We start from the raw sequence: 22,177 nt of genomic DNA on the forward strand, positions 1-22,177 counted from the left end.
AGGGCAGTGTATGCCTTGGACCACATGTTGACTATCTTCAGCACAGACTCCAGCCCAGACCTCAGAGGGCAGAGCATGTTGTGGGTTTTTGTGAGCAGTATCTGTTCACCTCCTGAGTGTATGTTTACATTTCTCATATGAAAATAGGGAATCTGAGGTTACTGTTGTGCTGGAAAAATGTCAAAACTCAATTGGCAATATCCCACCAAACCACAGGTTTGTAGGAAAAAAACCCCAAACCATCAGATTTTCAAAACTATGTCTGTATGCTTTTAAAGAAAATATATACAATATAGGTCAAGTCATGCTCATATAGTTGTGGCAGGCCTGAAAATAATTCAGATATGGAAATACTACCCCATGCTGCTCAGCGAATCAAGGAAAAACAAATCTTTATTATTTCAAAGTTCACATAATGTACAGGAACACTCTTCTCTTTCTATCCCTCCTTTGTCCCTTTTTGTTTCTTTCTTTCCCTTTTTTAAAAAGCTTGATTCAGTTCTCAGATATGTTTTATTGTTTGAGGGAACATGTGTTTTACAGACCTGTCATGTGAAAGCTATTAAAAAGAGGAATTGGAACAATAACAATAAGCCACATAACCGTGGCATGGTTACTTTGCAAAGTTTGACTGTTAAATTGCTGCTTCTAGTGGAACCAGATCACATTGTGCAGTCTTAGCCGTCTGGCAGCAATTTTTCATTGAGATGCTAAAGGATCCAAAAAGCAGGCTATTAATATCCTTTACTGCTGGCTCAGGACAGAGATATTTGTGTACAAGTTGGGACTGTTCCAGTATGTTTTAGGTAGTAGAATGAAGATGCTCTGGATACACATATTATGTTAGATTGCAAATGCAAAAATTGTTGGAAGAGAAATGACATATTTATTCACTTGTATGAGCATGTTGCAAAACAGACCCTTCTTATATAAGAAAGCACTCAACAATAAAAGATTATGGGCCAAACATTTTAAGGATAACAAATGATTGGCTGGAAGTGACCATGGGAGATGTAACTGGAAAGAAAATACAATATTAGGCACCATATTCACTTGTTCTTCAAACATTTTTATGTATGTATGTCAAATTCTAAAGAGAAGGGTTTTTAAATTGTGAAGATAAATAGTTCAAGATGGCCCTTTCCCCACTTACCGTTTGTGGCGCGCTACTCTCAGCGCGAGTCATTTCTGGTGCGGGGTCGTGTTCCCCACTGCCCCGCGCTCTGCGCAGGGTCATCAAAAGGTGCCGTTTTTTCAGCGCCAGAAATGACACGCGCTGAGGGGACGCGAGAGCGGCAGAGTAGGAGCGGCTGCGTTGTCGCCGCCCGGACTCGTGGGGAGCGCTGCTGGACCCCGTGCTATTTGGGGAGAGTAGCGCGCAGCAAACAGTAAGTGGGGAAAGGGCCGAAGTCTCTTTAGGACAGCATTTTTCCTACAGTAAAGTTTATCTCTAATTCATGTACAAATACACACTAATGATCACACTAATGATCACCAGCAAAAGTTTCCACTGGATGGAGATTTCAAATTTTGAAAACATTTGAAAATCTTTGAGAAAGACAATGTGGAGGTGTTTCTATGCTAAAGCCAGAAGCCTCCAAGTGAAAATGGTGAGTAAGAGTGCTTGATTTTAAGGGAAAACATGGATATACAAGCATTATAGAAACCTGATGGAAAGGAGAGAACCAGTGGGATACAGTCATCCCTGGATAAAAATTCTCCGCATGTGCAGCAATTGGTTAAGATTACCCCAAACATTTGGTCTGCAGGCATCGATCCTGGGTGCCTTTTCAGCCTGAAAAGTACATGGTTGTACTCTGCTCATCCGACCGATTCTGGCAATATATAGTATTCTCTTCTTTTAAATTTTCGATGAGCTGTCTTCGAAGCTATGTGAATACAATTTGAAAATCGGCTGTGATTCTAAAATCAGATTTGCATGTCTTCAAAGACAGCTCATCAAAAAAAATTTAATAGGGAAAACTACATATTTCCAAAATAGGCAGGATGACTTGAGTACAACCATGTACTTTGGCGGCTGAAAAGGCACCCAGGATTGGAGTCTGAAGAGCAAACCTCCTGGGAAAACCATAAGCAAAAAGCTGCAGGCGTAGAGAATTCCTGCAGCACCACACAGCAGTGGATGAAACTGACAAGAGTTAGGCGAGAAAAATAAGATGTCTCCTCAGCTCTGCACATCAAGAGGAGACAACTTGTAGACAACTTGGTAAAAAAAAGTAATTTTGCATACTCAAAATAGGGCTGCTTGAGCAGAAATAAGGTGTTCTGAGTACGACTGTGTGGAGTTCCTCCCCGTGATGCTTTTTTTTTTGCGTACTCAGAGTGTCTTATTTTTGCAGTGCAGAATGGACTGACTGATGGTCTGATTAAGTATAAGGCAATTTCCATGTGTTCATGAGTTTCCAGTAGACAGTGTTTTCTGTTGCAGATACCAAAATGTCATTTAATTCTTGCCTGTGTTTCTGATTATTCGTTTGTTTCTCTTGCTTTTTTCCTTACTAGCTGGCCTACCATTTCTGATAATTGAAACAAGCACAATTGCGCCCTATGAACGAGGATTTTACTGTAACGATGAGAGTATCAGCTATCCCTTGAAAAGTGGAGAGACCATCAATGATGCTGTCTTGTGTGCTGCAGGCATTCTCATAGCCATACTTGCTGTAAGTAGCACTGTACTCTGTGGATATCTCCTAATCAAGTGACAGTAGAACAGTTCCTGAATTGAAAGTTATTTCAGAAATGTTTCAGTACTTTTGATGGTTCGATTCATTTGTTAGTAAAATTTTATTTTATTTATAACTTGCTAAGACTCAGAGTGGATTACAAATTATAAAAAAACAATGCAATCAGAGAGCACAAACATCTATTGAATATACGTATTAAAAACATCCCATAAACTGAAAAAAGTACATCGCAAAAGTAGAAGACAATGCAAGACAATGCATTTCTCTCTCTCTCTCTCTCTCTCTCTCTCTCTCTCTCTCTCTCTCTCTCTCTCTCTCATATTAATACTGCAGTCAGCAGAACTACTTTTGCCTAAAGTGATTTACAAATTAGACCTCAGTTGCCTTGGAAATTACATTGTTACTTTTAAGCATAGAAAAAATGCTGTCTCCCCAAATAACTAAACAGATCAGTCTAATCTTTGTAACAGTTGATTCAAGAAGTTAGGATTTTTTCCAACTATGATAATAATATTAGTGGATTAACCAGGTGAAAAGAATGCTGTTAATTACCTGGCACAGGGATATGTAAACATGCGGGAAATAAACCCAGTATTGGGGACAGTGAACTCATTTCAAAACCACACAAGCAAGCCAAATCCTGTCAGCTTCATAGAACAACCAAGGTAGCAGTCACTTCATATTTCAGCAATTGCAAACTCCCAGGCAAAATAGAATTTAGAGTCATTAAGGATTTAGTGTGCTTTGTCCACACTCAGATAATTTTTGTGGTATTTACTTATTCTATATTTCATGCTTACTTATGACGTATGTCCTGTTTTTTTTAGCCAAAACTGTCTAAAAATGTTTCAGACAATGTTAAGCTCTGACATGTACTAAACCTGGCATGTTTTAAAGAGAAATAGAAAACCTAGATGGAAGAAAGGAACATTTTCTGTGTTCCCAGTTTTTTCATACTAAATCAGATAATTCTGTTTGCATTTAAAAAAAATTTATACCAACATTTTTCTCATTACTGAATAAAACACTGCTCAAGGTTTTGTATTTTTTTAAGCAAGAAGAAATTTACTTCTGTGCTGGCACATGAATGGAGTTAACATGCATCATTGCATTAATGAACACTTTACTAATATTTTTATTTCATTATTTACATAATAAATACTTACTTTCTGCCCAAATTACCTTGCATCACTCTCCTCCATCTAAAATTGCAAGTGAATTAAACAAAATAATTATTACCACCAAGGCAATCGCTTTTGGGTGGTTCAGACTCATAAGTAGTTCTGCTTAAAAACAATGGGATCATATAAGAAAAAGGAACTAAAAGTTCACCTACCTGAGATTTTCCCCCAAAGTGAGTGTCAATTACTTCTAAAACTACTCTACATCCACACATTCAGTTCTCACCCCCATCTATTTCAATATGTTAAAAATGAGAAGGTGCAGAAGAAAAGCTAGCCCTGGCCACATTGCTGGGTGAGGAGGAAAATCCATCCAGGTGTCATGTTTTTACATGACTGGTCATCTCAACAGGTCCTGTATAGCAGAACTTGCAGGTGGAGTGCACCACCTGTATCCTTTAAGGGCACTCAGACTGTACCTCCTGGAAGGGGCTTCTCAACCCAAAAAATATTTTTGAAAGTTCCCTGCCTCTCAGCACAGGGACCTGTCTGATCTTACTGATCATGGCAGGTAGAGGCTGTGAGACTGGCAGGGCTGTAGGGGCCAACTGTTTTGAGTGCAGATGGAAGCTGGAGCTCAAGGCTGTGGGGGCTCTGGTGAATCTGCCCTGGTGCTGTTATATTCACTAGGTCATTAGTCTGCACTTCAGTTTTGTAGCATGAAATCCAGAATCAAATCTGGATGGCCCTTGAACAGCTGAGGCACATGGCTGATCACCCCTGGAGTGTCGCGTATAACAAAAGATGAAATGCATAAGAAGAAAGATGGCTGGCTGTACTGATTACAGCATGAGAGAAAGATTGTATATGACCTCCACCACTTGTAATGTAAAAAGTCACTTTGTAAAAAAGCAGAGTTTTGATCCTGGAAAGAAGGATTTCAGATCTTTGTTGCGTTCCTCTGCCCTCTTGGTGTCCCTTCTGACTCAGTAGTTTCCCAGGCATGCATGTACTTATGTATGTTGGGTGGCTCCTTCAGGAAGGCAAGGGGGCAAAAATCCCTCTATCCACAGAACCAAACTCCCCCCCCCCCCTGAGGCTATTAATACATGCAGGTCCTGCAACCCATTGAATTTACTTTAAACTGGAAACAACTGTTGGGGGAAGGAGAACACAGGAAAATCAGCTGTTTCATGGCCGTAGATAGGATCCAGTTTTGTAGTGTTTTGCACCAGTGTTTCCACTTCTTAAGGCAGCTGAAAAAGAATACAAATGACAATAAAGGGAACACTAAAAGGAACACTGAGGTCATAGAGGGGCATTCCTGGTGGTATCTTCCCCTGCTGAAGTACAGGCAGTGAGGGCATGTGGGAGGGCTTTCTTCATTATTGCCTCCAGGCTTTGGAATAATCTCCCCTCGGAGATTCGTCACGTGCCTAGCCTTTATGAGTTTAGGCGAACGGCAAAGACCTTCCTTTTCATGCAGGCATTAGGTTAGCGTGGAGGTTATTTTAATATTGTTTTTATTTTGTTTTAGTAATGTTTTAATAATAATAGTAATTTTTATATTTTATTTATGATGTTTCATTGTGGTTTTTTTTATTGTTTTAACCTGTGTAAGCTGCCATGAGACACAGGTATGAGGGTCTGTTTACATTTTTTATAAATTAATTTACAGATAAATATTTCCATAAAGGACCCACTAGAATTTAGATGGCCTAGGGCAGTGATGGCGAACCTTTTCGAGACCGAGTGCCCAAACTGCAACTCAAAACCCACTTATTTATCGCAAAGTGCCAATATGGCAATTTAACCTAAATACTGAGGTATTCCAGGTTCTGGTGGGTTTTCCAGGCTGTGTGGCCGTGGTCTGGTGGATCTTACTCCTAACATTTCACCTGCATCTGTGTCTGGCATCTTCAGAAGTGTATCACAGGGAAGTCTGTTACACATCGTGATACACTCTGTGACTTCCCTCTGTGATACACCTCTGAAGATGCCAGACACAGATGCAGGCCATGGACCCTGTGATCCATGAAAGCTTGATAGGGATTGGGGGGGGGGGGGATGGGAAAGCTGTCACTACCCATGGACCCTGTGATCCATGGGCAGAGAAAGCTTGATGGGGGTGAGGGGTGGATGGATCAAAGGAGACTGGAGCGCCACTCTCTATCTGAGAGGTAGCCTCTCAGAGAGAAGTGAGCTCCAGCTTTTCCTCTCAGAGAGAGAGGGGAACTCCAGCCTCTGTATTTGGGATTTTTTTATGCCGAGAAAGGGTCCCTTTCTCGGCTTAAAAAAGTGCCCAGGCTGGAGTGTTGGAGGCCACCGAGCAGGTCCCCCTCTACCATTCCCCCTCTGCCCGGGGGAGGAGGCAAGCACCTTCTCCCTCAGGCAGAGGGGGTTCCCTGCTCAACGCCGCATGCTCCCGCAACTCAAGAGCAGGCGGCCCTGAGCAGGCTGCCACCGCCGCCATTCCCCCTCTGCCCAAGGGAGAAGGCAAGCACCATCTCCCTCGGGCAGAGGGGGTTCCCTGCTCAACGCCACCTGCTCCCACAACGCGAGAGCAGGCAGCCCCAAGCAGGCTGCCACTTCCCCGTCTGCCTGAGGGAGAAGGCAAGCACCTTCTCCCTCGGGCAGAGGGGGAATGGCGGCGGCGACCTGCTCGGGGGAGGGGGAGATCTGGGCACTCGCGTGCCATAGGTTCGCCATCACGGGCCTAGGGAATAGGAAAGAACAAAGAGTGGCCAGAGGGCATTATTAATACATTTACGTTATTAATACATTTACGTTATTAATACATTTCTTCAAACTAAGCAGATCTCAGCATGGTCAGTAGTTTCTAAATGGAAGATTTTCTGCGAGACTATTCTGAAATTCTCAAAACGAACTCTCTGTAATCTGGATACAAGTTGTAATTCCAGGAATACCTGGATCCCACCTGGAGGCTGGCATCCCTAGTTGGTTTATTTTATCGGCAGTGCTTTTTTCCTATATGCAGTAATATTTCAGATGGTAAAAAAGCGTGTTGTGTGTCTATTATGAACTCAAAACCCTGTGATCAGTTGTTTTGCATTTAAAATGTAAAAGCTAATGAATAAACCTATAAACAAGAAAAAAATTACCCTGCAGGGGAACTCCCCCATTATGGAAAAGCCATAAACTAAAGTGGGAAAAAAGAGTGTAATTTTCATGTAAGTGCCTAATGTACTGTCACTTTGGCTCCTTGCAGAATCTGCTTCTGATCAGGAGAAAGCCAGTGATGTATATAAATGCTGGAAATGTGACTGGAAACATAATCAGCTGACTATATAATCCATCAGCTTTCTAACACAAAATGGCAAGCTAATTAAAACCTGAAGGGGGAAAAAGAAATAAATGAAAAAAACAACAACCAGCAACTCTGAAGTTGCTTCTACAACAAAAATAACCTGGTGTGAAATATGAAGGAAAAAAATGAACCTTTTTATTATGCTTTTTATTATGGAAAGTTACACAGCTCTAACAAACAAGTGAACAAACAGATTAGTTGTTTTTTTCTGCACAGAACATTTAAAACATTTTAAAAACATTTTGAAAAGAACCGTTTTGGCGGTTTTGCTTGCATGGTATAGAAAAATAGAGCATTTCTGGCAAAAGCAGTTCTTTAAAAAAAACTTTTCAAATCTACGGAGATTTGAAATTTTGTTCATATTGCCTCATATTGTGTCTTCGTAGCTTTGCAGATACCTCACAGAAAATTTATTAAAAAGAAAAACAAATATGTTCATGTAATTTATTAATGTACATTAATGGTGGACATAGCAAATGTTCCTGGGAAAAGTCAGCACAGAGAATCACTGAAGTGGTAGAAAATGGTGGGTGGCAAGAAATAAAACATTTTCAACAAAAGGTTGTGTGGAATGGGTCATTGTGGCAAAAGACAAAAAAATGGCTTTCTGACTTCTTTTACTATTTTTATTGCCTTAGAAAATATAAATACATACAGACTTACTATACTCAAAAAGCTACAACAATAAATTTTAAAAAATATTCTCTTTCATAAAATGCACAAATTAACAAATGAGATAACTGCTTAGCTGTTACGTTGATTTTTCTCATAACATTGGTAAATGATTTCAGACATATTTATACACTGCGTGTTCTACTGGCGTTGCCTTACATGTTAGACTATGTTTTATTAACCCAGGTGCCAAAAGAGGGAAATTCCATTTCTACACAAGTGAAATCCTACATGTGTGCAACAGTTCACGTAACATTGTTAATTAAAGCATGTAACAATGCTAATTAAAAATTAACTTTTCTTACTACTTGTACCAGTCCTTGAAATAACCAATGGACAACTAGAATAACAGCGGAATCCTAAAGAGAATAACACCAGTATAAAACCATTAATTTCAATGGGCTTAGACTGGAATTATTCTGCATAAGATAGCCTTATAAGTGTCACAATCTAAAAGATAATGTTTGTCGCTTGTTTTCAATTTTTTTTTACATATGGACTGAATTGCTGTATAGTTTTATTTCCATTCACTGAATATGCTTTTTTTAATTAAAAAAATATAGGCAGAATTATCTTAACATAATAAGAATTCCTCCCAAATACACAGATCACTGGTGTTTTCCCTTTCCATTTGATGTGTGTGTGTGTTTTTTCCAAACACAAAGCTAGCACAGGGGCTCTAGGGAACAACAAACAAGACAATCATTTTCACACTGCAAACTCTTTATTTTAAATAGTGTCATCAGTGGAGTCTCTAGTCCACAGTGAAAGGTCTAGGTCACGTTTTATGGGGCTTGAAGGAATCACAAAGTTTTTGTTACATAAACAGCAAAGGCCATGACCCTTATCTCTATCAGTACATGGGAGGATATAAATGCATAAAACCCTAGAGATACTACTAGCCTTAGGGACTAAGCTTTCCAGACCTCCCCTAAATATTTCTAAAGTTTAGTGCAAAGAGCATTCTATTTAATTTAGAAAATATGGCTTGCCTGACCCTTCAACAGACCTCACTTTAACCACAATAATAGTAGCAGCCATGTCAACTTTTTCTTACTGGTCAACTTGTATGTGTCATAGTTGAAACTGAGTACCCCTTTCATTCTCTGTTTGCATGTTCATCTCTGTTTTCCAGAGAAACACATAAATATTTGTTCCCTGTAACAGAAGTTTAGAGGAGAAAACATACCACCTGTTGTCATTTATGTGTTTAAAGAAGGCTTTAATTTGTAGTCAGTTTTTTTCTGCTCTATGAAGGGTCTTTATATTGTGGAAGCCCAGCAAGTGGGAAAGGAAATAGTTAAGCTTTATTGGGGCTTTTACATTCTGGGATGCAAGCTCTTAGCCAACCATGATGTTCAGAAGTTGTATGTGTTCAGCTCATGAGAGTGAATTGTCCATTCTGCATAGCACAAATAAGACATCCTGAAGACCTCAAAGAAAGGCATCTTGGGAAGGAATTCCACACAGCTTCCACAAGACATCCTCACAGTGCCTTATTTTAACTCAGGGCACCTTTTTTAAAAAAAAAACCCCACTTCAAATACACCTTTTTTCCTTAAGGCACCTGCAAGTCATCCTCTGCCAGGCTGTGCAGAATGCGAAGCTCAGGAGGCATCTTATTGTTTCCACCCAACTGTTTTGCTCTCTGGTCAATTTCACCCTCCTTTTGTGTCTGATATTTGCAGCTGAAGGGATTCTCCCTGCCACCATTTGCTGAAGGTTGCCGCAGAACATTTATTCTGCAGGCTCCAATCCTGGGTACCATTTCAACCTGAAAAGTGCATAGTTGTACTCAACTCGTCCTGCTGATTCTGGCAATATATAGTTTTTCTATTTTTAAATATTTTTGATGAGCTATCTCCTTAACTACACAGACACAAATATGAGACCTTAGCTGCTCATAAGACCCATCTACCTCCCATTGAGAAGCATTGGGTTGACCTGCCCTCAGTGGATCATCTTCGTTTTTTTCTTGCTGCACAGAAAAATTAAATGGTCTGTGAAGTGCAGCTCTACCCAGTGCTTCTCAGTGGGAGGTAAAGGAGTCCTCCGAGTGGCTAAGATTCTGTTATGCATGTCTGTGTATCTTCGAAGATAGCTCCTATTGGATGTGATTTTGAACCAATGACTTAGAGATGAAGGGATATTTTATTCCCTGTGTGAGATCTTTTCTGCACAATACAACTGTCCAGCACCCCCACTTGCAGAAACACCTAAAGAACATCCATAACATATATTTTTTAAAAATGAAAACAGTTGCATTTAAGAAGTGAAAATAAGAACAATCCCAAAAGAGAGGAACGTGTGATTTAGATTTAAACCTTCACTGTTTCCATCCAATTAGTTAGTGAAAAAACAATGATGTGAAAATGAAATATAGCTGAAAAATGAATAGCAACAACTGCAAACTAATTGTATAGAAGCCTTTCAAAGATTTGATGAAAGTGATTTGCTGCTCTCCTTTCTACATTCTGAAACATTTTGCACTGTGTCATCCCTGTTTCCCTCCTCTTTAAGCATTTCCAGCAGTTCACACTGTGGCACCCTATGCATATTGCTTTCTGGAGACACAAGTCAGAAGAAGAGCTTAATATTGTTAAGAGTTGTTTATTCAGGATGAAGTTTCAGCTCTGGTACATCTGTGCTGAATTAGTTGCCTGCACTTTCTTCCCCCGTCCCGGCCCCCAATCAAGGACAGCACTGCCAAAAGAACAAGTTTATCCTACTTCAGCTTCTCATTAAGGGTCCAGCCACGATTTCAAGGAAAGCAGGACAGGTCATGACTACACAGTGGTAGGCTGGTGGGGGGCTGAAGTCTCCAATTTACAGTCTGCTACATCTGTGTAATTATCAGGACCACCAGCAGTGACAGAAAATATCAGTCCCTAGACTTGGTTGCCCCTGATTAAAATATGTTAATTTTGGGCTAATCTATGCTTTGAGATGATCAAAATGTTTGTGAATGCTGAGGACAGAATGTTGCACCTATTGTTACCCTGTCACCCTAAACCAGTTTATTATTATTTTATTTCCTTACTTGTTTTGGGCCCAAATATCAACCCCTATAGAATAAAGGTGATTATTGCTCTTTCACATTCATCATGTGCATTGATACATATGGAGAGCAGATGCTATCTCGGGCAGCTGACATTTGTGCATCTTACCTGTATTTATCTGTGCTTTAAATAGTATACTCTCACAGGCCACCATTATCTGTGTTCATGTGACAGAAATGGCAGAAATGTATTCCCAGGTATCCGCAGCTAGCACAGGGGCTTTATAAAGAAGTCATCTTTCTGTAAATGAGCAATTCAGAAAAGAGGCTGATGGCTTTGCTTGTAGAGAAGATGCTCTGCCTGTCGATGAGAGGCCATCTGTGGTAAATAAACCATATGCTCTCAGAGAGAGAGAGAGAGAGAGAGATGCAGATGTTTGCTTTCTCCCCACATGCAAATTTAGGCTCATTGAATGCATTTGAAGATTGTCCAAAAATTAGATACACCATCAGCTGTGTAATATTTGTGCTGTCCACAGCATATATGCAACTCTGGAACAGGTTACCTCCTAAATCCTAGACAGCATTGGTCTAGCCTCAGGGATCTTCATATTAATTTCCTTTGTGGTGGCAGCTCTTCAGTGCCAAATAGCATTCACATTTTGTCTGTCTGGCATTTGCTATCTTGCCACTAAACTATCTATTGTTTGCTATGAATTGTGCTCACAGAAGAACTTGTTGCTATCTTAGCCTCAGGTTCTCCAGGTGTTTCTTTGCATCAGCCCAAGAGGTTTCCACATAATTCCCCAAAATACTATGCTGTAGCTTCATACTACTTTAGCAACTGTGAAAAAAAATGCATTTTAGGAACTTGTGTCATATGATCACACAAAAATATACAATCATACAAGCAGATAGACATCAGGAAACCACATAGGTCAACTTCTGACTGAGTTAATGGCACTTAACAGGGTTACCTACACTGCTTCCCCAAAACTAGGTCTTAGGTTTAATGCTAATAATCGAGTCCAGAAGCCCAGGCCAGCCTAGATGTGTGTGGGGAAGACTTTGTTTGCGGGTGCCCACAGAGAAGGCTCTGAGTCCCACCTCTGGCACCCGTGCCATAGGTTCACCACCACTGATATAGGGTGATGAAATGAAAGCAACTATACCAGTTTTGTTAATGGCACCTTTAAGTTTGTCATAATTGCTATAAGTGAAGTCTCGGAATAAGAGATAATTTCGTTTTACAACACATACGAGAGATTCCCCCAATGCCTTACAATACTGCATACCAAGTTACATTTATAATATAATCTAGTAATTTTGAGATGGATAAATGTTGGAAATGCTATCTATATACTCAGAGGCATATTGGGGGAAAATGCTGTCTGGAGAAAGCACCTGTTCCGAGTGCTCCCTGACCCCCCATGCTCGGGAGTGGGGCTCAGGGGCAGGGGTGGCTCGGACAGGCACCACATCAACAGGCTGGCTCCTGGATTGGCCTGCTGCCATGGCACCCGTCCAAGCCACCCACCACCTCCCTGCAGGCTGCCTTTTGCCCTCCTCGAGCCCTGGGGAGGGCAGAACCAGCCTGCAGGGAGGCGGGGGAGGGCACTGCAGTGGGTGGCCCAGGAGGCATCCTGCCTCCGCAGTGCCTGTCCGAGCCACCTCCGCTCCACCTCTGAGCCCCACCCCCCAGGGCCTGGAGAGGGAAGGAGGCAGCTCAAACAGGCACTATGTACCACCCTCGGGGACAGGGGGGTCAAATTACCCTTGGGTCAGCATGGGGGAGGAGTGTGGTGGGGCAATTTAGCCCCCCCCCACTGGTGCGCCTGGGGTCATTTGACCCCCCTCTTCCCGTGGGCAGTACACCGCTGCAATATACCAATAAACATATTTTTTCTTTATATGGAAGCAGCTTTAGAGGAGTACTTTGGGCCAGTCAAATGTCATTTCAATTTTTTTCTTAGTTTATTCTGAACATTCATTTTTAAAAAACCTTTCACAAAAATCTTAGACTTAGAACTGATTTATTATTTTCATTACCACCAAAGGCTCTTGTCTTAGAATTCTTAGTTAGACCCAAGGAACAGGGTGATTTAGTTATAGTTTGTAGAATGACAAAATGGTCAGTGAATGGGACTGTCTCTGAGGTAAAAGGAGATCCTTTATTCTAAATAAAGCAGCTGTTTTCACTAAAACATAAACAGAGTTTATTTAGAAGTATAAAAACATAACAGCTTCAGTAAAGTTCACAGGTGTAATGGTTTCAGCTTGGTATAGTTCTTCCTTCTATAAAGTTCCATAAATAGACATAGCCACAATGGTTTATTTTCTCATTTGCCACTTAGGTGAATAACTTCCACAAAGCTTAATTCCATAATTTTCCACTTAGGCTTGTAACTTCCACAAAGAATACAGATTTCTCCCTCACTTTTCACTCCTCACCCACTGAACACTCTTCTCACCCACGCTCTGAACAAACTCTCTTTCTACAAACCAGTAACTCCACCCACTATGGTACAGCTACTGGCCAATCCATCCATCCAGCCCCCTCCTTTCTTACTCTACAGGCACTTATGCTGGCAGGGAGGGCAAACTGGGATGTGGACGGGTGCCACAGAGCTCCATGATGCCTGACCCAAAAGAGCATGTGCCTAGCAGAGGCACGTCTGGGCCCATTCTGGAGGTATTTCAGAGAGGATGGGAGTTGACTTTGGTTGCCTTTCACCGGGCTTTTGTGCTGCCCTCAGGCTTACACCTTAAATACAATGGTGTAAGTGTCTTTCCCCTGTGGGGCTCTTCAGACAGCAGAAGGGTTTTTGAATTTCGTTCCTGCTTGAGCTGTCTGGAACCCCTTTGGAGGTGGCTGATACTGCCTTCACCACACTGTCTCTGGACATAGCGCAGCTCTCCTCCCACCCTCCCGCCCCCAATCTGGATTGTTTTGTTAGGCAATTAAGATGACCAGTGAAAACACTTTAATGTCATGATAATCTCTTGGTGTGTTCATGGAAGCTTTCCTCTCATTTACAGCTTTTCTTCATTGTTTATAGACTACTAAATAATGGAAGTCTCAAAACATCTTAGTGGAAGACTAGAAACATCTGCATCTCAGTGGAAGAGTGGAAACATCTGTCAGAAAAATTTCAGCAGAATGTGACAGTGGAAAAGAGTTTTCTGAGACTGAAAGCTTATGATAGATTTCTTTTCAAATATACTGTTACTATCTTATGGGCTATTTTGTGCTATTTTGTGGCCTAGTCATGGAAGATGAGGGGATTTTTTTCTCAATAATAGTTAAAAATAAATCTTTGTTCTTTCAGATCATAATAGGAGAGTTTTATCGGATCCACTGCTTGAAGGAGAAGTCCCGATCATTCATCCAGAACCCATATGTGGCAGCTTTGTACAAACAAGTTGGTTGCTTTGTCTTTGGTTGTGCCATCAGCCAGTCTTTCACAGACATTGCAAAAGTCTCTGTTGGACGCTTGAGACCCAATTTCCTGGCAGTTTGCAATCCAAATATTTCACTAACTAACTGCTCAAAAGGTTATATTGAAGTTTATCGGTGCCTTAATCCAGATGAAAGCAAAGTTCAGGAAGCCAGGTGAGAAGAATTTTCCTTTCAATAGAACCAGAACTGTGCGAAAAGGATGCCTCCATTTGCCTTTTTGTCTTAGAAGGTCCATTAAAATATATGGATAATTGACATGCTGAAGAATAGAAACCTTGATAATTTGAGATTGTATATGGATGTATATATATGGATTTGGTAGAATTTTTAAATGTTTGGGAATTTCCTCTTTCCCTTCGCTAAAATAAAACCTTGGGGAAGGCCATAAAATTTGGAATGATGCATATTTGATTAATATTTGTTGCATTCATTTATTCAGAACTCTTTAAAATTATTATTATAGTTATTGTAAGGAACTGCTGCTCAATATGAAAATCAAACTGAACAATAAAATCAAATGCTTGGATGAGAATAATAGTTTCCACAAATGTAAGGCAGGAGGTAAGAGTTTGGGTGATTTCTCCTACCCATTATTTGCCCCCAGTCAGTTTCTGTGCGTTCCTTGTCCCTCATGAGTGGCATTTCAGGGAGTTCAGTGCCTTGCAGCTGGAGGGAGAAGGCAAGAAACTTCTGTTCCTCTGATGGATGTGCCATTCAATACAGGGAATTATCACTTGATCAACGGAGCATAACAGTTTGGGCCACATAACATCTATCCAGAATTTTATATAAATATCATCATTATAGCAAATGAGGTAGGTGTGGAGGGTAGGAAGGAGGACTCGGACAGTATATATCAATGATACTGTGAACATTCCATCAGTGAGAACTGAGTCACACAAGGGATTTATCCTCTACACAATGTGTGTCCAAGGCCAATAATTTAATTTTCATCAAAGACATGAACAATAGCTGTATACGTATATGAAAGAATGTAATTGTTCTTAGATTCTATTGCACCCATTAGGTTAAACCAGTTATTCAAATTCATCTGTTTAGAAGACCACAGAGAATATAATAAATGATTACATTACTCTGAATATAAATAATTATTGATTATAATGTTCAAATACAAAGGTATTCTGTCCTCCTTTAATCCCCCACCTTAGTACTTAAAATCAATCTTGAATTTAAGCTAAAAATAGACGTGGCGATTTGGCTAAGAAATTATAGTCATATGACTCTACAATTTTAATCACTGTTATTGAACAAAAATGTTATGTGAATGGTGTTCATCTATTCATTCACATTGTGTGATGGTAGCTTTACTTTGCTACTTCTTTCTTTCAGGAAATCTTTCTTCTCTGGCCATGCCTCATTCTCCCTGTACACCATGCTTTATTTGGTGGTAAGTGTAATTCCGTTTAATCTACAACAAATTATGTATAACATTTACAGAGGTACATTAAACCCTCTTCTAATCTGTGCAGTGTACCCTTCTCAACAAGAATACGATAATCATTTGTGAAACCATTTGTACAGATTTTTACTTGCCACTTCTCCAGAAAACTGTTCATACACTGAAGCCTTATGATCTTAACATCTCTATAATTGAGACTTAATGTGTCCAACAGGGTTTTTTTTCTGTCTTAAAGATAGTTCATTCTGTCAAATTAAGTCTGACAATCAAATGTTTTTGCAGCAAAATTTTGAGCATCCCTACTCTGGTGCTGAATAGTTAATGTAAATTGGGTGCTAGAGAGCCCCAACCCCAGTCATGCCTGTAACCTCACTGTGTAGAGCACTGCGTTCAAAATGATCTCTCTCCATGTTATCATACATCTGTATACAAAATTGCTTAGAAAAATTCTGCAGTAGGCCTTTGTTTGCACAATAGGGTCAACATTGCATTTTGTAACTGCCTTGAATCTCATTGAGCAAAGCAGGCAGTGAGTAAAAATATAAATAAACGTGAGTTTGGTTATGATCAGTTATGTCCTCCCTGACATGATGATTATCATACTCAGGGCAAAAACAGTAAACTTCGATATATTCAATTAATAATGTAGGCGAGAATGTGAAAGGGGTTGTATTTCAGTTTCTGGTCATGATTTCCTTTCAAAACAGTGCTGCCTGATGGGTGGAATTAAGTCTCTTTCTCCATAGCTGAATGTTTAAACATTTCTACCACAATTTCTTGATGAGAGGTACAGTATCATGATGGAATTTATTAATGTATGCTTGAGGAGCAAAAATATATAATCTTGAACATATCACTGTATGGGACCATTTTAAAGGGACAGTGGCATGGAACTTTGTAATGGCAAGTAGCCTCTTTTGTTTGTTTTTAATATTTAACTAGCAGGGCCATGCGTTGCTGTGGCAATTGTCCTTCTCATCACAGTCCGCAACCCACACAGATGTCCATGCAGCTCCAATGATCCGCAGCATAGCCTTTTGGGGTGGTCAAATGGAATCCTTCCCTTTTCAATTCACATTGTTGTATGGTGGTGTCTTGTTTTTTTAGTATAATGTAACCCTTTCCATTCCACAACGGAACTGTCAGAGTGCGAATCCCACTGTCCATGAGGCTGGTTGACACGCACAGTCCTGGCTTGGAGTGTAGAGGCAGAATTGGGACAAGGAGGCTATCTCCAGTCAGGCAGCGAGAGGCTTGGAGAGTAGGTGGCGCTTCGTATGCTCGAACCAGTTCTCTACTGGAGTTCTTAAAGGGGCCATGTGCAAGAATGAAATGGAGACCAGTAGTGTTGGTTAAGCGCCCCCAGCCCGTGGAATTTTCTTAGAAAGAAAGAAAAAGGCAAACTCCAGCTAAGGCTTTTAGTAAAGAGAGCTGTATGGTGAATATGGGTGAGGAAGTGGAGTGGTAGAAGTGGTGGTTGGATGTGAGGGAGGGCAGAGTGAAGGTGGTGTGTGAGGATGATGAGCTGGATGTGTATGAAAGTATATGTGTTATGTGGTAGCAGTGGGTGAGGCACAGAGAGTTACCTGCGTGTGAGGGGGGAAAACCCCACCTGGTGTCTCACATGGCAAAGTGTGTATGTGCTTCACTTCCAGTCGTATTACCTAACAGTGTTACCTATTTACTGTTTTCACTGCTCATCTCTGCCCATCTGCACGAACATTCTAAGCCCTCATACCAAGCCCTCAGGCCACAGACAGACAGGCTGCACGAACATTCTAAGGGTGACAGTTGAACACAGCCAGCTTCATGGCCTGGTGCGCCAGGAAAAAGACATTTTACCTGGCGCAGGTATGGACTTTCGGCGATTTGAAGGTCTGATTACCTGCCGCCCAACAGGGAGGAGATGTCATATATGAAAATTTGGGAAGAGCTGATCCAGATCCAGCCGTTTTGGCGTTAGGGAGTGACTAACAAAGTCACTGTTTGCTTTTTATATATATAGATAATTGTATCCAATGAGGCATTTGGCTGCCTATATAGGAAGGTAGCAAGGACTCAGTGTCTTATGCACCTTAATAATGACATCTGTATTCCTTTCGGTACACCTAGTTTCACAAGAATTAAAAGCAAGAATTTAAAAAAGTAGGAAATGTAGAAGACATGTATTTAATTTTACCAAGGGACATAACTGAGATGATGTTAGCGTGCTTATCTGGTATCAACATACACTTAGCAAAAATCCTAGTTATCTGGTTCTTTAGGTTAAAAAATTGCTTTCTGGGTAGCATTTCAGGAAGTATGGCAGGTGGACTGCCCAGCCCACGTAGTTTCACCAAAAACTATGGGCCTAGTCTTGTTTTTCTTTGTCAATGAAAAATGGCCTTGCCCTTCCTTTCCTCAGCTTGTTATGCCACACTGTTTCCTGACTGTAAATGCTTGAAGCATGCTTGATAGAGGTTGTGAAAGGAACTCAGTGCAGGTCAATTATGGGTGGAACTCCCCTAAGCTCTTTGGAAGGGAAAGAGGGAGAGAGAGTGAGAGAGAGAGAGATTTAAGGAGTGATTTGTGGTAAATGTAATTAGGAAAAAAGCTTTTTTAAAAAAATACTTTCAAAAGATTTGTGGCCCCGTATCTCCTGTAACCTTAGATTTGAAATGAAGGGAAAAAGCAGGTCTGAACTTATATAAACATTAAGCATGGACTTTTATATCTCTATGAACCTTGCACACCGCAACTCCTGGTCTTTGCTGTCCAAAGAGACAGCAAAGAAAACAGAATTCCCTGCTGTTTTTCTTCTCCTTTTCCTTTTACTGCTAAAGCTGGAAGCAGCCTCTGTAATTTAATTACCATACCTTTTAGACTGTTTTTGGAATCTATATGAATTTATTTCCTTATATTTTTCTCTTACTTTTCTTCAAATGTTTCAAAGTTATTCTGTAAACATTTACACAGTTTCCTCTCAGTGATGCTAAAACAACATTTCCCATGAATTAGGGGGCATATACAACATGAAAGAAATTACCGGTAAAACATTTTTTTCTGTTCTTTCTTCCCCCTTCCATACTCCAAGAATTCTTACATAGTGACTGGCTATAGTAATAATGCTGTGTCTAAGTTTTTTAAATAAATGGTTTGTTTTAACCTTTCACCACTTTTATTTGGTGCCACCCTTTTCTACCACCACCCATAATCTCCGCAGTGATGATCTGTGTTCACTGGTCTACTCTGTCCACTTTGTTCACCTCTGTTCAGGAGTGATCTCTGTTCAGAAGGGTGGAAAGTTCCTATATAACTGGAGGATAAGGAAAATATCATTGCAAGTTCATGTGATTTCACAAAATTAGAAATACTAAGTGGCTGACTTGCAGAGATCTTCGGATTTGAACTTGGAAGCTATTGCAGTAATAGCAGGTGGTGGCCTGAGGGAAGAGGGAGCTTCTGAACATTTAAAACATGTTGCACAAACAATTCATTTTTAATTTTGGATTTATTAAAAAGTGGGCATCTTCAAACAAATGGATGTTTCTGCAAAACTGGGCCAGCACATATGGGTTTTATTGTAAAAATTTCCCAAAATAAAAGTAAATATGCATAATCACCATCATCCAAGCTTCTGCTGATTCTGAAACTGCACAGAAGTTGCTTCTAGGCTTTGTGGGATTGACTGATTGTTTTGTAAAAAAAAAAAAACCTGTTCTGCTGCTTTCTTCATTAAAATTCACAGCATAAAACTTGAATTGCTGACTAATGTCAAACACTCCCACAAGGTCTTAATTTTCCTCTCCTCTTCTTTGGCTTCAGGTGAAGGAAGCTTTCTTTGTGGAGTCAGTCTCTGAAGGTCTCTCCCTCTCCTGCTGTAGTCCTGTAGGGATTGAAATTTGCCAGGTTGCACATTTTTAGTTCCTGCAGATTCAGCATTACATTCCTCAAAGCTGCTTTACACATTAGATTGTAAACATGGTTTTTTTAAAAAAGTTATAGAACCAGTTAAAACTGTAACATTTTAAAATATAAAAACTTTTAAAAATATCTTCACTGGGACTGTGGGAAGCTATGGTATTTTTGTGCTCTATGGCACAACTTTTCTTACTGCTTACAAAAAAACCAAAAATAAGTTTCACACCTTACACTATTGAGTAGACAACAAGACACTACCACATTGTACTAAAATAACTTGTAAGGTAGCCCCCAAAAAGAAGAACAACTATTCCCTTTTTAAAAAGTTTTTGTTTGTGGCTTTTTCTTGAATTTCATGGTAGTAGTGTCATTTTCTTTCATGGACTTTAAAGTGACTGTTTGCCCACCATCTGGTTCTGCTCTCAGGTGCTGCCAGAAGACAGATTTCCAGACTCAACTATTTAACATATTGACCTACTATTATGTGAAAATAGATTAGCCTTTATTTTCCCAAATACAGAATTAGGTTTCTGCCAAACTTGGCCCTGCTTCTTGCTATACATCCCAGAATACAGGGATAGAATGAGGTGAGGATGATGTGTTGGATGCCTTATGTCTTTCTAGTAAAAGTACTGAATTTCTCTGCTAAGGAGATTCTGGTTTTCCATGTTCTCGGCAATGGGGTCTTTCAAATTTCACACCACAGAGCACACGTCTTTGGAACTGTCATCTCATGACTGAATGAGCTGCAGATAAATTTGAATATGTATCTGATTAAATAGGCTGTTGCCTCCAAAATCTCATATTGTGTTAAACTGATTTCTTTTATAACTTGTCTGACATTTATTCAGTTGTGCCATGCAGTGTTATGAAATAAACTCCTGAGATGATAATCATAAATGCTGTTTGAGTTCCCAGAATTATACTATACTTTTAACTGCGAGATGAACAGAGTGTTCATAATTCTAGGGACACCAAATAGCAAGCATCTGATTATATTTCAGTGGGATCATGGCCAGTGTGTTAGTCATTAGATAAGCATCAGTGACAATTCCCAACTGCTAGACTCAACAAATGAAGAATTTTGTCTTGTACTCTTTTATGTTTTACAACTCACCAAATATTAGTAAGGTCAGACTTGGGTCCTCATTCATTTGAAACAAGTTCAACTTCCTCTAAAAGTATTGATACTTTCCAAAAGCACTTTCAACCCACAAAGTACTTTACAACCATTAACTTGCTTACAATCTTGTGAGGTAGGATAAACCACATCCCACCCTCAGAGTCAAATTGCTAAGCCAAGATTTGAATGTGGGCCTTGAGTGTCCAGAGAAATCTGCGTTACTGCTGATTTTAATGTTTTCAGGCTGAAAATGGCAATTTCTTGTTTTATTCTCCTGATGGTCCTTGATGAAATCTGGAATGTGGCCCATTAAGCATGAAGTGTTTTCCTCAGGGCTCTTTGCTCTGCCTTGGATTTGTAGTGGGGTATCCTCACGTTTCCTTGTTTACACACAAAGAGGCACCCCACTACCTGCTGTGGGTTGCCTGCCCCCACTTCTGGGTCACTCCCAGTCATTGCAAGATTGCTGGCTTTGTTTTTAAAGCTCTTTAAATTTTTATATCAATATTTCTGTGTTATATTTATATTTTTATACTTTTCGCAAAAGCCATTCATAGATGCCCTGGAAATGCTGAAAAGGAGCTGGGGGAGAAACCAGAACAAGCGGAAACTCCAAAGTGATGGAAAACATCAGGGTTTTGCAGCTCTCACTAACCAAGGGGATCTGCAGCATTGTAACATAGATCATGTCAGTACATAAATCTTTGCCCCATAGGAAACGTTCCCTTGCTGTGTGGAGAGCACCAGTGTATAATCAACCTATGTGTGCACCTAGCTCTAACAGAATGCCTCTACTCCTTCTAAAGACTGTTGCAATCAAACTGCAGATTTGTGTTTTTTCCACCATCCCATGAAACCTTATTTAAAAATGTCTTCCTTTCCTTTTATTTTTCTTGAACAGTATTATTTCAGCAGACTTTCAGTAATTATTACATACATTTCAAAAAGCACAAACCCCTCTCAGAGCACCTCCATTAAGTCAGTTAACATTCTTTCATTACTCTGTGCTGATTTCATGATGTATATGTACATTAATCCCATTTGATATGTAAATAGTACCTGGATATTAGATAGGGTGTACAATTATGCCAGTAATAATACTTAGCACTTGTATTGTGCTTTCAGTTTTCAAACCACTTGACATCTATTATTTTTCTGCATAACGAAGGTTGCCAAAACATTTTTTAAAACCCCAGACTTTCTAAGACAATAAATGTAGGCAATTACTATTAATTTTCCTCCATTGCTCCATAAGTCACTGAATGAGCATGAATACCACACATTATCTGTATAGAATCACTGGATAAGTTATTTGTTTCCGTAGATATCATGGAGGCCCCCTAATCATGGTCACATTGCATATTGCACTGAAAGTTTTCTGTGTGGTGATGCTGCGATGTCAACTTGTTTGAGAAGTCTTTGTTACCAGATATGGTCACCAGGTCACCGC

General features: G+C 40.1%; 1 protein-coding gene across 1 annotated transcript in view; it reads left to right on the forward strand.

Annotated features, from left to right (window-relative positions):
* PLPP3 (phospholipid phosphatase 3) overlaps positions 1-22,177 on the forward strand; it is an 85,235-nt gene that overhangs the window by 43,806 nt on the left and 19,252 nt on the right. The window contains exons 2-4 of the mRNA XM_048496730.1: positions 2,524-2,681; positions 14,154-14,437; positions 15,635-15,692. Coding sequence (XP_048352687.1) covers positions 2,524-2,681; positions 14,154-14,437; positions 15,635-15,692 — 500 coding nt within the window. The remainder of the gene's footprint in view (positions 1-2,523; positions 2,682-14,153; positions 14,438-15,634; positions 15,693-22,177) is intronic.

This window comes from Sphaerodactylus townsendi, linkage group LG05 (assembly GCF_021028975.2).
Source record: "Sphaerodactylus townsendi isolate TG3544 linkage group LG05, MPM_Stown_v2.3, whole genome shotgun sequence".
Lineage (NCBI taxonomy): Eukaryota > Metazoa > Chordata > Lepidosauria > Squamata > Sphaerodactylidae > Sphaerodactylus > Sphaerodactylus townsendi.